This window comes from Ovis canadensis, chromosome 9 (genome assembly GCF_042477335.2).
Source record: "Ovis canadensis isolate MfBH-ARS-UI-01 breed Bighorn chromosome 9, ARS-UI_OviCan_v2, whole genome shotgun sequence".
NCBI classification, from domain to species: Eukaryota; Metazoa; Chordata; class Mammalia; order Artiodactyla; family Bovidae; genus Ovis; species Ovis canadensis.
In genome coordinates, this window is record NC_091253.1 from 10,833,430 (window position 1) to 10,846,439 (window position 13,010).

Consider the following 13,010-nt stretch of genomic DNA (forward strand, 5'->3'; position numbering starts at 1 on the left):
GTGGATGATGCAAAGTCCTTCGCTCAGAGGCCCCCTGGGAACTGCTTCCTGGTGAGAGTTTCCAAGGGGAATGTGAGAGCTCTCATCACATTCTCCCAATTCCTGCTGCTCACAGGAAAAACACATTTTCTTTTCAGTTTGGACATTTCATGTTTCTATATAGATGGGCAGGTACATAGATGTAAGGGTAGATACACAGATGGGTCAAAAAGTCAGAGGGACAGGTTTATATTTTTCTGGATGGATAATGATTTATATATTCCGATATGGAGTTCAAACAGGCATAGACAGATGACCAAGAGACCCAGGGCCTTATATAGCTATACTTCTTGTTGCCTGATCAAAATGTTGTGTTTTTAACCTAAATATTTATCATTAGGCCCAACAGTCATCTATTGGACCTCTGCCTAGTGGCCCATCTTAGACCCTGCTTCATCTCAGGCAACTAGATGGCCTCATGTGGCCCCCGCGGCCCCTGGGAGTGGCTGTCTGTCCATCACCTTCCACACTGAGCTCACTGAGCTCTGGCCACAGTGACCATGTGTCTCTGCCTGGTACAGGCCAAGCTCCCTTGGTCTCAAGAACCTTTGCATTGCTTGCTCTCCGGCCTGGAAAGACCTCTGCCCACATCGTTTCATCAATGGCTCCTGTAATACTCAGGTTGACTTGAGTGTCCACTCCTTAGAAAGACTCCCTTGGGCCACTCAATCTAAAGGAACTCCTAATCTCTCTGTTTAGTTTCTTCATTGCACTCTCTGTAGTTAACACTATCTCGTTTTTCAAAAGTATTTCTGCATATTATTCTTCTCTGTCCCCTGGAATATCAGCTTGACGGGAAAGAGGACACTGCCCATTTAGAGCAACATAGCATCCCTGGCACTGAGAACCACACTTGGACATAGTATAGATGTTTGGTGGGTGACTGAGCTCAAAAGCCAAGGGACCTTTCTCTCCTTTGTTCAGTCGGTCATGGTGTTCTACACCCTTCTGTCCATGACTCCTGCCTCCATCAGCTTTGTTCTAAATCAACATAACTAGTCTCCTCCCTGCTCCAAGGGCACAGGCGCTCCTCCGCTTACAGGCAGGGATCGTGTTTTATTAATCATTGTGTCATTGGCACCTAAGATCTTGTTTGGCACATTAGAAATAAATGCTCTGTCTGTGAGTGAATTTTCTTATGTAACATTTGAAGGTACAGGATATTAGCACCATGTATCACAGTGCTCCACTCAGGTTTATTGAAGGAATGGGAAATAATCTTTAGTTATTCTTTTTCTCCAGGCATATTCTCCCTATGGCCCAGACTTATGAGCTAATCAAGCTATATGACACTCAAATTTGCACACCAGGTCAAGTGACCTAAACAGGTCTCCAGCAGTCTATAGTATGAACTACATGTGAATGCATTTCTGAGAATGATGTCATTTACCTGGAGACGTCTCAAGTTAGGACACACCCAGGGACCTCAGGAAAGCCTTGCTCCGGAGGCCATGCAGTCATAGAAAAGGCCAATTCGTCTACTTCAGAGCTTAATTTCTTCTTTCGGTTGGAGAGCAGCAACAAGTAACCTGATCTAATTGAAGTAATAAGGCTAATATTTAAGGCTGATATTGATGCCATTTTGTGAAGTCTGACTTATTATTCAAAGAGTTTAGGTGACAAATGATAACATTTGTATGCAACTAATGGATATTACAAATGTAAGTTGATGACAATGGACAAGGCTGATTAAATTCAATTTAAAAACACTAATAAACAATAAGAGCAATATTCTCACAGTTGGGTCGTGTGGTACTCTGGGGAGTAGATACCTGGTCATTCTCCTGGGTTCCTTGTACAGAGCTCCTAGACTTTGGGATCTCTGGCATGATAAATGCCTGTCATACAATCATCAGATGACTGTTGGCTAGGGGTCCCTATTCAGCTTCCTGCATACCAGGAAGACCCGGGACCTCCTGGGAGAGAAAGAGTTCAGTCACCAATAGCCAGTGACCGACAGACATGCTTTTGTAGAGACAGCGCCACAGCTATCTCTAAAGCGTGGGGTTTGGTGAGCATCTGGCGGACACACAGGTTCTGGGAAGTGGGGCTCTTGAAGGGGCCCAAAATCTCCATGTTAGACAGCCCTCTGCCCCAAATATCTGTCCAGTGCATCTCTTTCACTTGGCTGTTCTCAGATTGTAGCTTTTATAATAAATATAAAAAATATAATGTGATATAATGTACAGCAGTTTCCTGAACTCTGTGTCATTCTAGCAACATGGGGGGCTACTGGAAACCCTAGATTGCCATCGGCCAGGCAGAGTGTGTTAGCTTGGACACCTCTCTGTGGCTGGTGTCTGAAGTTGAGGAGGGAAAGTCCAGTGAGACTAAACCCTGGATTGGCGGGGTTTCATACTAATACCAATTGTTAGTGTCAAAACTGTATCGAGTTGTTGGCTCAGCTGGTAAAATATCCACCTGCAATGCAGGTGACCCTGGTTCGATTCCTGGGTTGGGAAGATCTGCCGGAGAAGGGATAAGCTACCCACTCCAGTATTCTTGGGCATCCCTGGTGGCTCAGATGGTAAAGAATCCACCTGCAATGTGGAAGACCTGGGTTCAATCCTGGGTTGGGAACATCCCCTGGAGAAGGGAACTACTACCCACCCCAGTATTCTGGCCTGGAGAATTCCATAGACAGAGGAACCTGGTGCACTATAGTCCACAGTGTTGCAAAGAGTCAGACATGACTGAGCAACTTTCACTTTCAAGGGTATACAGAAAGTTGGAGAACTGGTTGATGTGAGGGAAAATCCCACAGATTTGATGTCAAAAGTGTTGTGAGTAAAAGGAGCTCATCAGGTAGGCTTATTTTTCTAGACTGAAATCCTAGTTCTTTCACCATCTTTCTAACTGTGGACAAGTTTCTCAAACCTTATCTGACTTCCTCATCTTTAAAAAGGATATTATAAGACTTCTGCAGGATTAAATGAGACAGTATTTACAGTTCAAGAGCAGCACCGATAGAGCAGCAAATTTCAATAAATATCAGCTATATTCACTATAGAGACTGAAACGGCTTTATAGTTCTGTAGTCAAGCAAGTCAAGAAAGTCTAACAGTCCTCAGATGGTCCAGTTAATCCCATGGAGATGACCATATGCATGGAGTTTGGACATCCAGACACAGAAGGAGGCAGAGAAGAGTACACAGCTGACAGGAAACAACCCAAGAGAAATAGCTTTCAGTAAAGGGCAGAGATTAGAGGGGGAGAAAATGAGCGCAGCTGAAAAGAATGTCTCTTGTAATGAAAGACGGAGAGGCTGGAGAGGTAGAAAAACGGTGCCTCAATCATCAGTTTAGGGGCCAGTGGCATCCAAGTGTCTCTAATATAGCTTCCCAACACATTAGCAGCTGAAGCTGTTTTCAATAAGATGAACTCGCAGATATATTAGAGTGGCCTTGGCTGTGTGGTTGATTTTAATAAAGGCTCCAATTTTGTTGTAGCTAGGGAAGACACTGGTTATTTTTTTCTCATTAAAAAAATATATACATTTGCTAAAAGGCACATGTGCTCAGCTAATGGGGGACACCTCTGTGCTCTGCTTTGCCTCTTTTGTCTTCCTGTGGAAATAATACACAGAAGGAGAACTGCTAAAACAGCAATTAAAAAATCAACTTATATTTAGCATCAAGTACTGATCCAAGGTTAATCACAGGCTAGTCTTTTCTGCTTTCCTGAGATGACTGAAAACTACGGCCTTGTTCCATCTGTCTCTAGAAGGAGTTACCAGGGATCCAAAAAGTCATGGTTACAAGTAACTTGTTGACATTCTAACACGTCAGGCTCATTATCATAATCTAAGCAGCAGTCTTGGGTACGTTTGCAATTTTCAGGCAGGTCATTAATGAAAGCTGGGAAAGGAGTGACTGTGAGCTCACTCTTTGAGGTTATTTACACGTTCTCTATGCGGAGGCCACTGAGTGAATGAGTTGTGTTTGACAGTAGAGAGATCAGAAAAGAAATCAGAAAGTCCAGACAAATGAGGGCAACTCATCAGTCATCCACACACACATTCAACTCTTCAAGTAGCACAGTGATTACTGGCCACAGCTGCAGACATGTTATTCCAACAGCGTCTTAGGTGAGAGATGTAACTTGGAGGCACGCTGCTGCTAAGTCACATCAGTCGTGTCTGACTCTGTGCGACCCCATAGACGGCAGCCCAACAGGCTCCCGTCCCTGGGATTCTCCAGGGAAGAAAACTGGAGTGGGTTACCATTTCCTTCTCCAGTGCATGAAAGTGAAAAGTGAAAGGGAAGTCGCTCAGTTGTGTCTGACTCTTCGTGACCCCATGGACTGCAGCCTACCAGGCTCCTCCGTCCATGGGGTTTTCCAGGCAAGAGTACTGGAGTGGATTGCCATTGCCAAATTGAAGGCATAGATATAAGAATTTTGCAATTCAAGATAAGCTTTTACCAGTTTTCAAACTCCCCAAATCAAGGAGAGATAAATCAGTTCGGTAAAGAAAGAAAGCATCTAATTTTTAAAAAATGAATAGATTTTCCTTCCCTTTGGTTACAGATGTCTAAAAGATGTTTTTCAAACACAAGAATATAATGATTTTATGTTTTCTTAAATCAACAATATTTGGAAATGCTCTGGCTCCCATGCAGGTGTGGGGAGTGGGCAGGTCAGGAGGGAAGTTACGATTCCCTGGGAATGAGCCGGTGGGCCCCATGAACCAACCTGTGTCCAAATAGGATCAACTGGTCTGCAGAGCTCAGTCTTGCCCAAGGCGACAGCTGAAGGGGCTTTGCTCTGCTTCAGCTCTATTTTACAGGGTGCTCTCAGAAGGCATTCCCCACCCTGCAGGCACACAGGCTGCCAGTCTCCTCGGGGCCCTTTCTTGAATGCCCAAGCCTTCTGAAAATGTTTGGGTGTGCGGCATGTTCAGAATAACCAGATCTTACAGATATGTGGAGTCTTGAGAGAGCTTAGCTACATCGCCAAACGCACAGCAGTTATCAGCACATCTTAGTCCTTTAATCTCCCTCTTCCTGTCTTGAATCCTTCTGGGACTTGGTGCAGCACGTGGTTCTGAAGATGGAGTCGTGTCACCTGTAACCCGGCCACCTTTAGGCCTGTCAGCAGTGGCCTAACAGATTCAGTGCGATGTGCTGCAGGCGTGGCTGTAGTGGGCAGAGGAGAGATGACACCTCTTTGTCCACTTTGCCCCAGTCAATTAGGTCAAGCAGGGAGATCCAGGGCTTACTTTACATTGCGATTGCTCATTTTACCCCTGACATCAATCATTTTTTATGGCCCTATTAAGCATGGCTTACAAAGGGCTTCAGGAGCCATTTGGGATATGCTGCTGCCTTCCAGCAGGTGACATTTGGTTCCTCTGTGTAGGTTACATCTTACCCACCTGGTCCAAAAGAGTCACATCTGAACACGTTTCACTATTACGTAGGTTCAGCTGGACCACGAATCAAATCATTACACATATATCAAATAAAAGACAGAAGTGCATAGTTACCTTAAGTGTGACTACAAATATTGCTTTTGTTCTAGTGGGTGTTCATTATATGTTTATCTGCGAGGTTTTCTTCCAAAGAAGCTGATTTGGTAGAGGTAAAATAACAAACGAAGAAAAGGCCTGAAGCAGTAACTAAGCTCCAAGCACACCTACACCACGTCAAACAGAATCTGTAAAGTCACAGCTGACAGGCCTAAAGGTGGCTGAGTTACAGATGACACAACACCATCCTCAGAACCACATGCTACACCAAGTCCCAGAAGATTCAAGAGAGGAGGAGGAAGGTTAAAGGACCAAGATGTGCCACTGTATCTGCAGCTGAGAACAGCTATCAAAAGGCAGCAAACACATGGGAAAGAACCCGCTCTTTAGCTTAGAGGCCAGAAATACACTGGCATTGCCTCTGGAATTGGAATAAAACCAATTTTTCAGTCAGTTCAGTTGCTCAGTTGTGTCTGACTCTTTGTGACCCCACGGACTGCAGCACGCCAGGCTTCCCTGTCATCACCAACTCCTGGGGCTTGCTCAGGCTCATGTCCATGGCGTCAGTGATGCCATCCAACCATCTCATCTTCTGTCGTCCCCTTCTCCTCCTGCCTCCAATCTTTTCCAGCTTCAGGGTCTTTTCCAAGGAGTCAGCTCTTTGCGTCAGGTGGCCAAAGTATTGGAGTTTCAGCTTCAGTATCAGTCCTTCTAGTGAATATTCAGGACTGATTTCCTTTAGGATTGACTGGTTGGATCTCCTTGAGTCCAAGGGACTATTAAGAGTCTTTTCCAACACCTCAGTTTAAAAGCATCAATTCTTTGGTGCTCAGCTTTCTTTATAGTCCAACTCTCACATCCATACATGACTACTGGAAATAGCTTTGATTAGATGGACCTTGGTTGGCAAAGTAATGTCTCTGCTTTTTAATATGCTGTCTAGGCTGCTCATAGCTTTTCCTCCATGGAGCAAGTGTCTTTGAGTTTCATGGCTGCAGTCACCATCTGCAGTGATTTTGGAACCCCCCAAAATAAAGTCTCTCACTGTTTCCATTATTCCCCATCTATTTGCCACAAAGTGATGGCACTGGATACCATGATCTTAATTGGATGCCATGATCTTAATTTGCTGAATGTTCAGTTTTAAGTCAACTTTTTCACTCTCCTCTTTCACTTTTATCAAGAAGCTCTTTAGTTCTTCTTCCCTTTCTGCCATAAGGGTGGTGACATCGGCATATCTGAGGTTATTGATATTTCTCCCGGCAATCTTGATTCTAGCATGTGTTTCATCCAGGCTGGCATTTCGCATGATACACTCTGCATATAAGGTAAATGAGCAGGGTGACGATATACAACCTTAATGTGCGTCTTTCCCTATTTGGAACCAGTCTGTTGTTCCCTGTCCAGTTCTAACTATTGCTTCTTGACCTGTGTACAGATTTCTCAGGAGGCGGGTAAGATGGACAGGTATTACCAACTCTTGAAGAATTTTCCACAGTTTGTTGTGACCCACACAGTCAAAGGTTTTGGTGTAGTCAACAGAACAGAAGTAGATGTTTTTTTCTGGAAATTTCTTGTGTTTTTCATGATCCAACAGATGTGGTTCCTCTGCCTTTTCTAAATCCAGCTTGAACATCTGGAAGTTCACAGTTCACGTACTGTTGAAACCTGGCCTGGAGAATTTTGAGCATTACTTTGCTAGTGTGTGCTGCTGCTGCTGCTAAGTCACTTCAGTCGTGTCTGACTCTGTGCGACCCCATAGACAGCAGTCAACCAGGCTCCCCCGCTCCTGGGATTCTCCAAGCAAGAACACTAGAGTGGGTTGCTATTTCCTTCTCCAATGCATGAAAGTGAAAAGTGAAAGTGAAGTAGCTCATTTGTGTCCAATTCTTAGCGACCCCATGGACCACAGCCTACCAGGTTCCTCCATCCGTGTGATTTTCCAGGCAAGAGTACTAAAGTGGGGTGCTATTTCCTTGTCCATGCTAGTGTGTGAGATGAGTGCAATCATGTGGTAGTTTGAACATTCTTTGGCAATTTTTAATTGGTTTTAAAGCCTGAAACGGGACATTCCTGCAGTTAGCTGTGAACCAACTTTATCCTATAGAAGCTGAATGAGTCCTGCTAAACTGTTTGCCTTGTGAATTGTTTTGTTTGGGTCCCTTTTAGTACTGGAAGGTCTTGTGCCATAATTTTGCACTGAGCTACAGTGTTTCGTGGTGTAGCTTGAGTGGGGATTCAAAAAGAGAGGAGATCTCCAGAGAAAAACCAAGTGCCTGCATGGATGTGCCCTGGGGGCCAGGTGGGCCCCTCGGGGGCTGGGAGCTGGTGCCCAATTTCCTCTGTACTTTATCTGGCAGAAGAGGGGCATTTGGACAAACAGACTGCATTAGTGAAGGCCGAGCAAGGTGTTTTAAGGTTGATGTAGCTTAGAATTGCACTAGAGTCACTTCTGTAACTGCGGTGCTTTGGAAGCAGTCACATTTCCACAGAGTCTGGTTGAATGAATGGAGGCTCTTGAAATATGCAGGTGTGTGGGAAGCCCACCCGCTTCCCCATGCTCAGGACATGTGTCCAGGACGTGCACACAGCTCTGGCATGAAAGATGGAACAAAGGATTCCTCTGACAGTCCCGGTGGAAAGGGTTTCTCCACTTCCTCCTTAAGAACTGGGTGAAGAAGGTACCTAAAGATGCTCAACCATTTCTGAAACAGAATGGAAAACCCTTTGTTGATGAGGAGCTTAGCCTAAACTAGCTTGTAACTAAAACCCCCAGTTTCTCAGGTTGGAAACAGTGGAAATAAGGACCCCACCAGGAACTTCCAGCATCTGGATTTGAGTGGCTGCCAAGGAAGTAGGAAGGAGAAAAGAGCAAGGAAAGCAAATGTAACTATTGAATAACAACTACAACATCCACAATTACAAGAAGCTACGGTACACAGGGTTTTACTATTCTTCCCCCAAAGGAATAAAAACATTCTATTTTTTAAAAAAATAGGTCAAATTCTTCAAAAATGTCAGTGTTGTAAAAGACAGAAAGGCTGAGGAACTGTTCTAGATAAAAGGAGACTGCAGAGACCTGATGACTAAACACCATGTGTGACCCTAGACTGCACGGGAAAATGCTACAAGGGCATTATTGGGTCAACTGGCAAAACCAGGATACAGCCAGCGGATTGGATAAGGGGTTGGACTAACATCCAATTTAAGTACAGAAGATTATGCAAACTCATAGTCTTCTTTTTGAAAATCCATACTGAAATATTTAGGGATAAAAGGCCATGATGTAGGCAGCTTACTTGAAAAAATAATTAAAATTTGAGATATAATTGACTAAAATTTTCAATTTGATGATACACTTTAAAATATATCACTGCGAGGTGCCAGATCTTAACTCTGGAACTTTTTATAGTTTCAGGCTGGCACCCAGGTGACTGGGATCTCTTTGGAGCGACAGCAGCCAGGGAGTTGTAGAGATGTGATATTTGTTCAGGGACTGTAGGGTGGGGAGCCAAATTTCAGAGGGGAAAACACTTTATCAGGTCTCATGGTTACAGTGAGTATAATAAGCCATGCATGTAATTATTCTTGAGGCCTGCTCATAAGTCAGCTTTACCAGGACCGGTACACTTACATGTTTCAGCTGACCGACAGCCTGAAAGCAGTACTGCTTACACTGTACAACAAAAATAGATCCCATACTTATGGAAATCAATGCTTCCCCTAATTCAGAGTGATGCTCGAGAACCGTGTATTTTAGCACAACTCAACTTGACATGAGGGTTCCAGAGCCAGGCCCTCTGGCTCAGTCCCAGTGCCACCACTTACTAGCTGTGAGACTTTTGCAACTCACTCCACCTCTCTGTGCCCCAGCCTCTTCATCTGCAAAACTCGGACAATGAAAATACCTACCTCACTGAGCTCTGAAGCGGATTAAATGAATTAGCACGCTCAGATCACAAGAGAGCCTGGCCCATGGTGAAGAATCCATGAATATTAACTTTTAACATAAACCAAATGTAGTAATACCAGAGGCAGAAGAAGAAAAGGATGTAGTGTCCCAAACCTGGGCTTCCAGGACTCTGATACTCACCTATGACACAGAAGGGCTTTCGAGCGAATCTCAGTCTTCCCTGCCATCCGCGGTACCGGCAGCAGCAGCCTGCAGACCAGATTCGAATGATGAACTCCAAACCAAAGACGACGATCATCACGAATTCCTGAAACATCAAACAAGGCATGTCAGGGAGAGGCATTACCGAGCAGACCAGAGCAGGAAGCTCCATGGGTATTATACAGTCAGGCACTTCATCTAAAACATCTGGTTGTTAAAGTCGGAAGCTAACATTTCCTTTTCTCCAAATCAAGGTAAACCCAGAGAACATCGGAACCCCACGTTGTTTCCTAGTGTGGAACACTATTCCTCTTCAAGTCTCTAATTTCTTGCAAATTTAGGAGTCAGTTTTAATTCTAAAAGTGCAGCCTGAATTACAGATTCCTCTTGCCTGGTATATGCAGTCCCTTGGTATCCCCAGGAAACTGGTTTCAGGACCCCCTGGACACCAAGATATGTGGATGCAAGTCTCTTATGCAAAATGGAGTAGGGCTTGCATATAATCCATGCACATCCTTGCACATACTTTGAGTCATCCCTAGATTACTTATAATACCTAATATAATCAAAAGTTTTGTTAACTGTTTCTGGCACACTGTTCACATTTTGCTTCTTGGGAATTTCTGTTTTTTTCCCAAGTATTTTTGGTCTACGGTTGGTTGAACCTGTGGATGTGAAACCTGGAGATAAGGAGGGCTGACTACATAGTTCAATTGCCCTTAGTTACCCAGTAACGTGAAATATTTGAAATGAAAGAGTGAACTCCAAAAATACAGTTTACAGTTTTACAGAAAGCAGATCCTCATTTTGCTGCAAGGAGTGACTTAATCCCTGAGCTCTGAGGAGTTGTTCTGAGACAGAGAGGTAAATATTTAGGAGTATAAGGAGTTCTTTTGTTATGATGTAAAAAATCTCCTTATAAGACAGCAAGTTTTGACAGCGTTATCATGTGTAGCACACACATCCTTTGCCAGAAATGAGATCCTAAAGCCTCTAGAGATGAAACTTGTTAATTACTAGGCTGCCCTTTGGTGAGAGCTGCCTAGAAAATAACACTTGTTCCAGCAGAAAGGCTTTGAGGTTTTCTAGGAAGAGTTGTGAGTGAACCCTGGAAAAGGCCAACTAAAGAGGCTCATTAAATAGTGGGTCACAGAATGTAAACCACTGGAATTTGTTAAGAAAGTGTCTCTGGAGCAAATTTTTCATAGTCACCTTGTCATTCCTTGACTGAGGCAGGCACAGAGTTTATCAACATTTGTTTTCCTTTAAAAATAATATTTCCCTTTTTTGTTTTTAAACAAGTTTTGACTCAGCACTTAAAATGTATTAATAGAACAGTATTTATTAATTGAGGCTTCCCTGGTGGCTCAGGTGGTAAAGAATCCACCTGCAATGCAGGAGACCTGGGTTGGGAAGATCCTATGGAGGAGGAAATGATAATCCAGTATTCTTGCCGGGAGAACTTCACGGACAGAGGAGACTGGCAGGCTACAGTCCATGGGGTTGCAAAGAGTCAGGCATGACTGAGCGAGTAACACACATACACAGTTATTAGTTGATCTTTGTTATAACTGCTTAATATAAAAGTTATACATGCTCTTTATTAAAACCTCTAAACATCACAAAAGTGTTGAACGTAGAAAGTGAATGTCCTAATCTACTCTCCATCCTCCCGCCCCACGTCCCAAGACAAAAGCCATTATCAGATTTAGAAAAATGGCATTTTTGTTGCAAGTTTCAGGGAAATGTCTGTTTCTTCAGTTAGAGTATGTGATGATATGCTACACTTTTAAAATGCCTAGTAGAGATACAGCATTCTCTCCTTCCGTTATTTTGCACTAAGTAACCCGCAAATATTTCTCATGATGGGAGATAAATCTCCAATATTATGGCTACTACTTACAGTGACTTAACACTGAAAGTGAAAAGTGAAAATGAAGTCGCTCAGTCGTGTCTGACTCTGCAATCCCATGGACTGTAGACCTCCAGGCACCTCTGTCCATGAGATTTTCCAGGCAAGAATACTGGAGTGGGTTGCCATTTCCTTCTTCAGGAGATCTTCCTGACCCAGAGATTGAACCTGGGTCCCCCGCACTGTAGGCAGATGCTTTACCTTCTGAGCCACCAGGGAAGTCCTGCCCATGGCTAAATCTCCACAGATGATTTCATGCAGATAACCAAAGCATGGTCAGCACACACTCATTCAGGATATGAGGGTTTTGTTTTGGTTTTCTTTGCTTTAGTTTTCAGTATATATCTAAGTGGCTTCCTTGGTGGCTCAGACTGTAAAGAACCTGCCTGCAATATAAGAGGCCTGGGTTCGATCCCTGGGTCGAGAAGATCCCCTGGAGAAGGGAATGGCTACCCACTTCTTGCCTGGAGAATTCCATGGACAGAAAAGGCGGGTGGGCTACAGTCAAAGGGGTCACAGAGTCAGACATAAGTGACTAATGCTTTTTACACTATATATCTAGGTAGTTGAGTTTATTCACTCTTAAGGCGTATGAAGTGCCATGTTAGGGAGAGCTGGGGAGGCAAGGCTTCTTTCAATCTTCCTCTATCCTCACGCAGAGCCTGTTGACACCTGTCGAGCCTGTGCTTAGTGGCAAGTCTACTTTTATCCCTGTCTCTTCCTCCTACTTGAGCCAGGGAGTCTGGTGCTCTACTGGTGGGGGGTTCTATTGTCAGGGATACTAAGAAAACTCAAATATGGCCTGAGCAATGAGGCACTACCACATAAAGGTTTTCCTTTTCCATGGGAATAGCTGCTACCAGTAGATGTATGGCCAATATTCTTTAGAACAAAGAATATTAGAATAAAGTAACATTCTATTAGTATAGTAAGGTAGGACCTCAGTAGATCTATAGTCAATATTTTTGAGAATAAAGGCTATAGGAATAAAGTAACATTCTATTAGTATAGTAAGGTAGGCCCTCAGTAGATATATAGCCAATATTTTTGAGAACAAATATTACTGGAAAAAAGTAATATTCTATCAGTATAGTAAGGTAGGTCCTCATTGAATTATTTCTATGTTGTATCCTGAGGCAGATACATTATAGATTTACTCAGGGCCACTTGTTCAGGAATATTGTTTACTGATTTTTTTTTTCAAACAACATTGGGAAAAAGCCTTCATTTCCAAATAAAACAAGAGGAAGTTGTAATTGGATTTTACTACAAGGTCACAGTTTCTGCCTTGGAGGAGTAAGACTGGGGTCAGAACTCTCTCCTACTAGAGCATTCCTTCGTCTTCTTTATGAGGGCCTGGTTTTAGACTTGGCAAACAGTAACCTCAAGCTCTCTGGTCACCAAGGGAGCATTAGTGAGGGGACCGTGGAACACTTCTCTTCACAACCCAGAGCTGCAGGCCATGAGAATGTTCCCTT

At 43.6% G+C, this 13,010-nt stretch overlaps 1 protein-coding gene across 3 annotated transcripts in view; it reads right to left on the minus strand.

The window, feature by feature from the left end:
• Nucleotides 1–13,010, minus strand: part of KCNQ5 (potassium voltage-gated channel subfamily Q member 5) — a 632,727-nt gene that overhangs the window by 162,045 nt on the left and 457,672 nt on the right. For all 3 annotated transcript variants that reach the window (XM_069599473.1, XM_069599474.1, XM_069599472.1), the window contains exon 3: nucleotides 9,600–9,726. In XM_069599473.1, coding sequence (XP_069455574.1) covers nucleotides 9,600–9,726 — 127 coding nt within the window. The remainder of the gene's footprint in view (nucleotides 1–9,599; nucleotides 9,727–13,010) is intronic.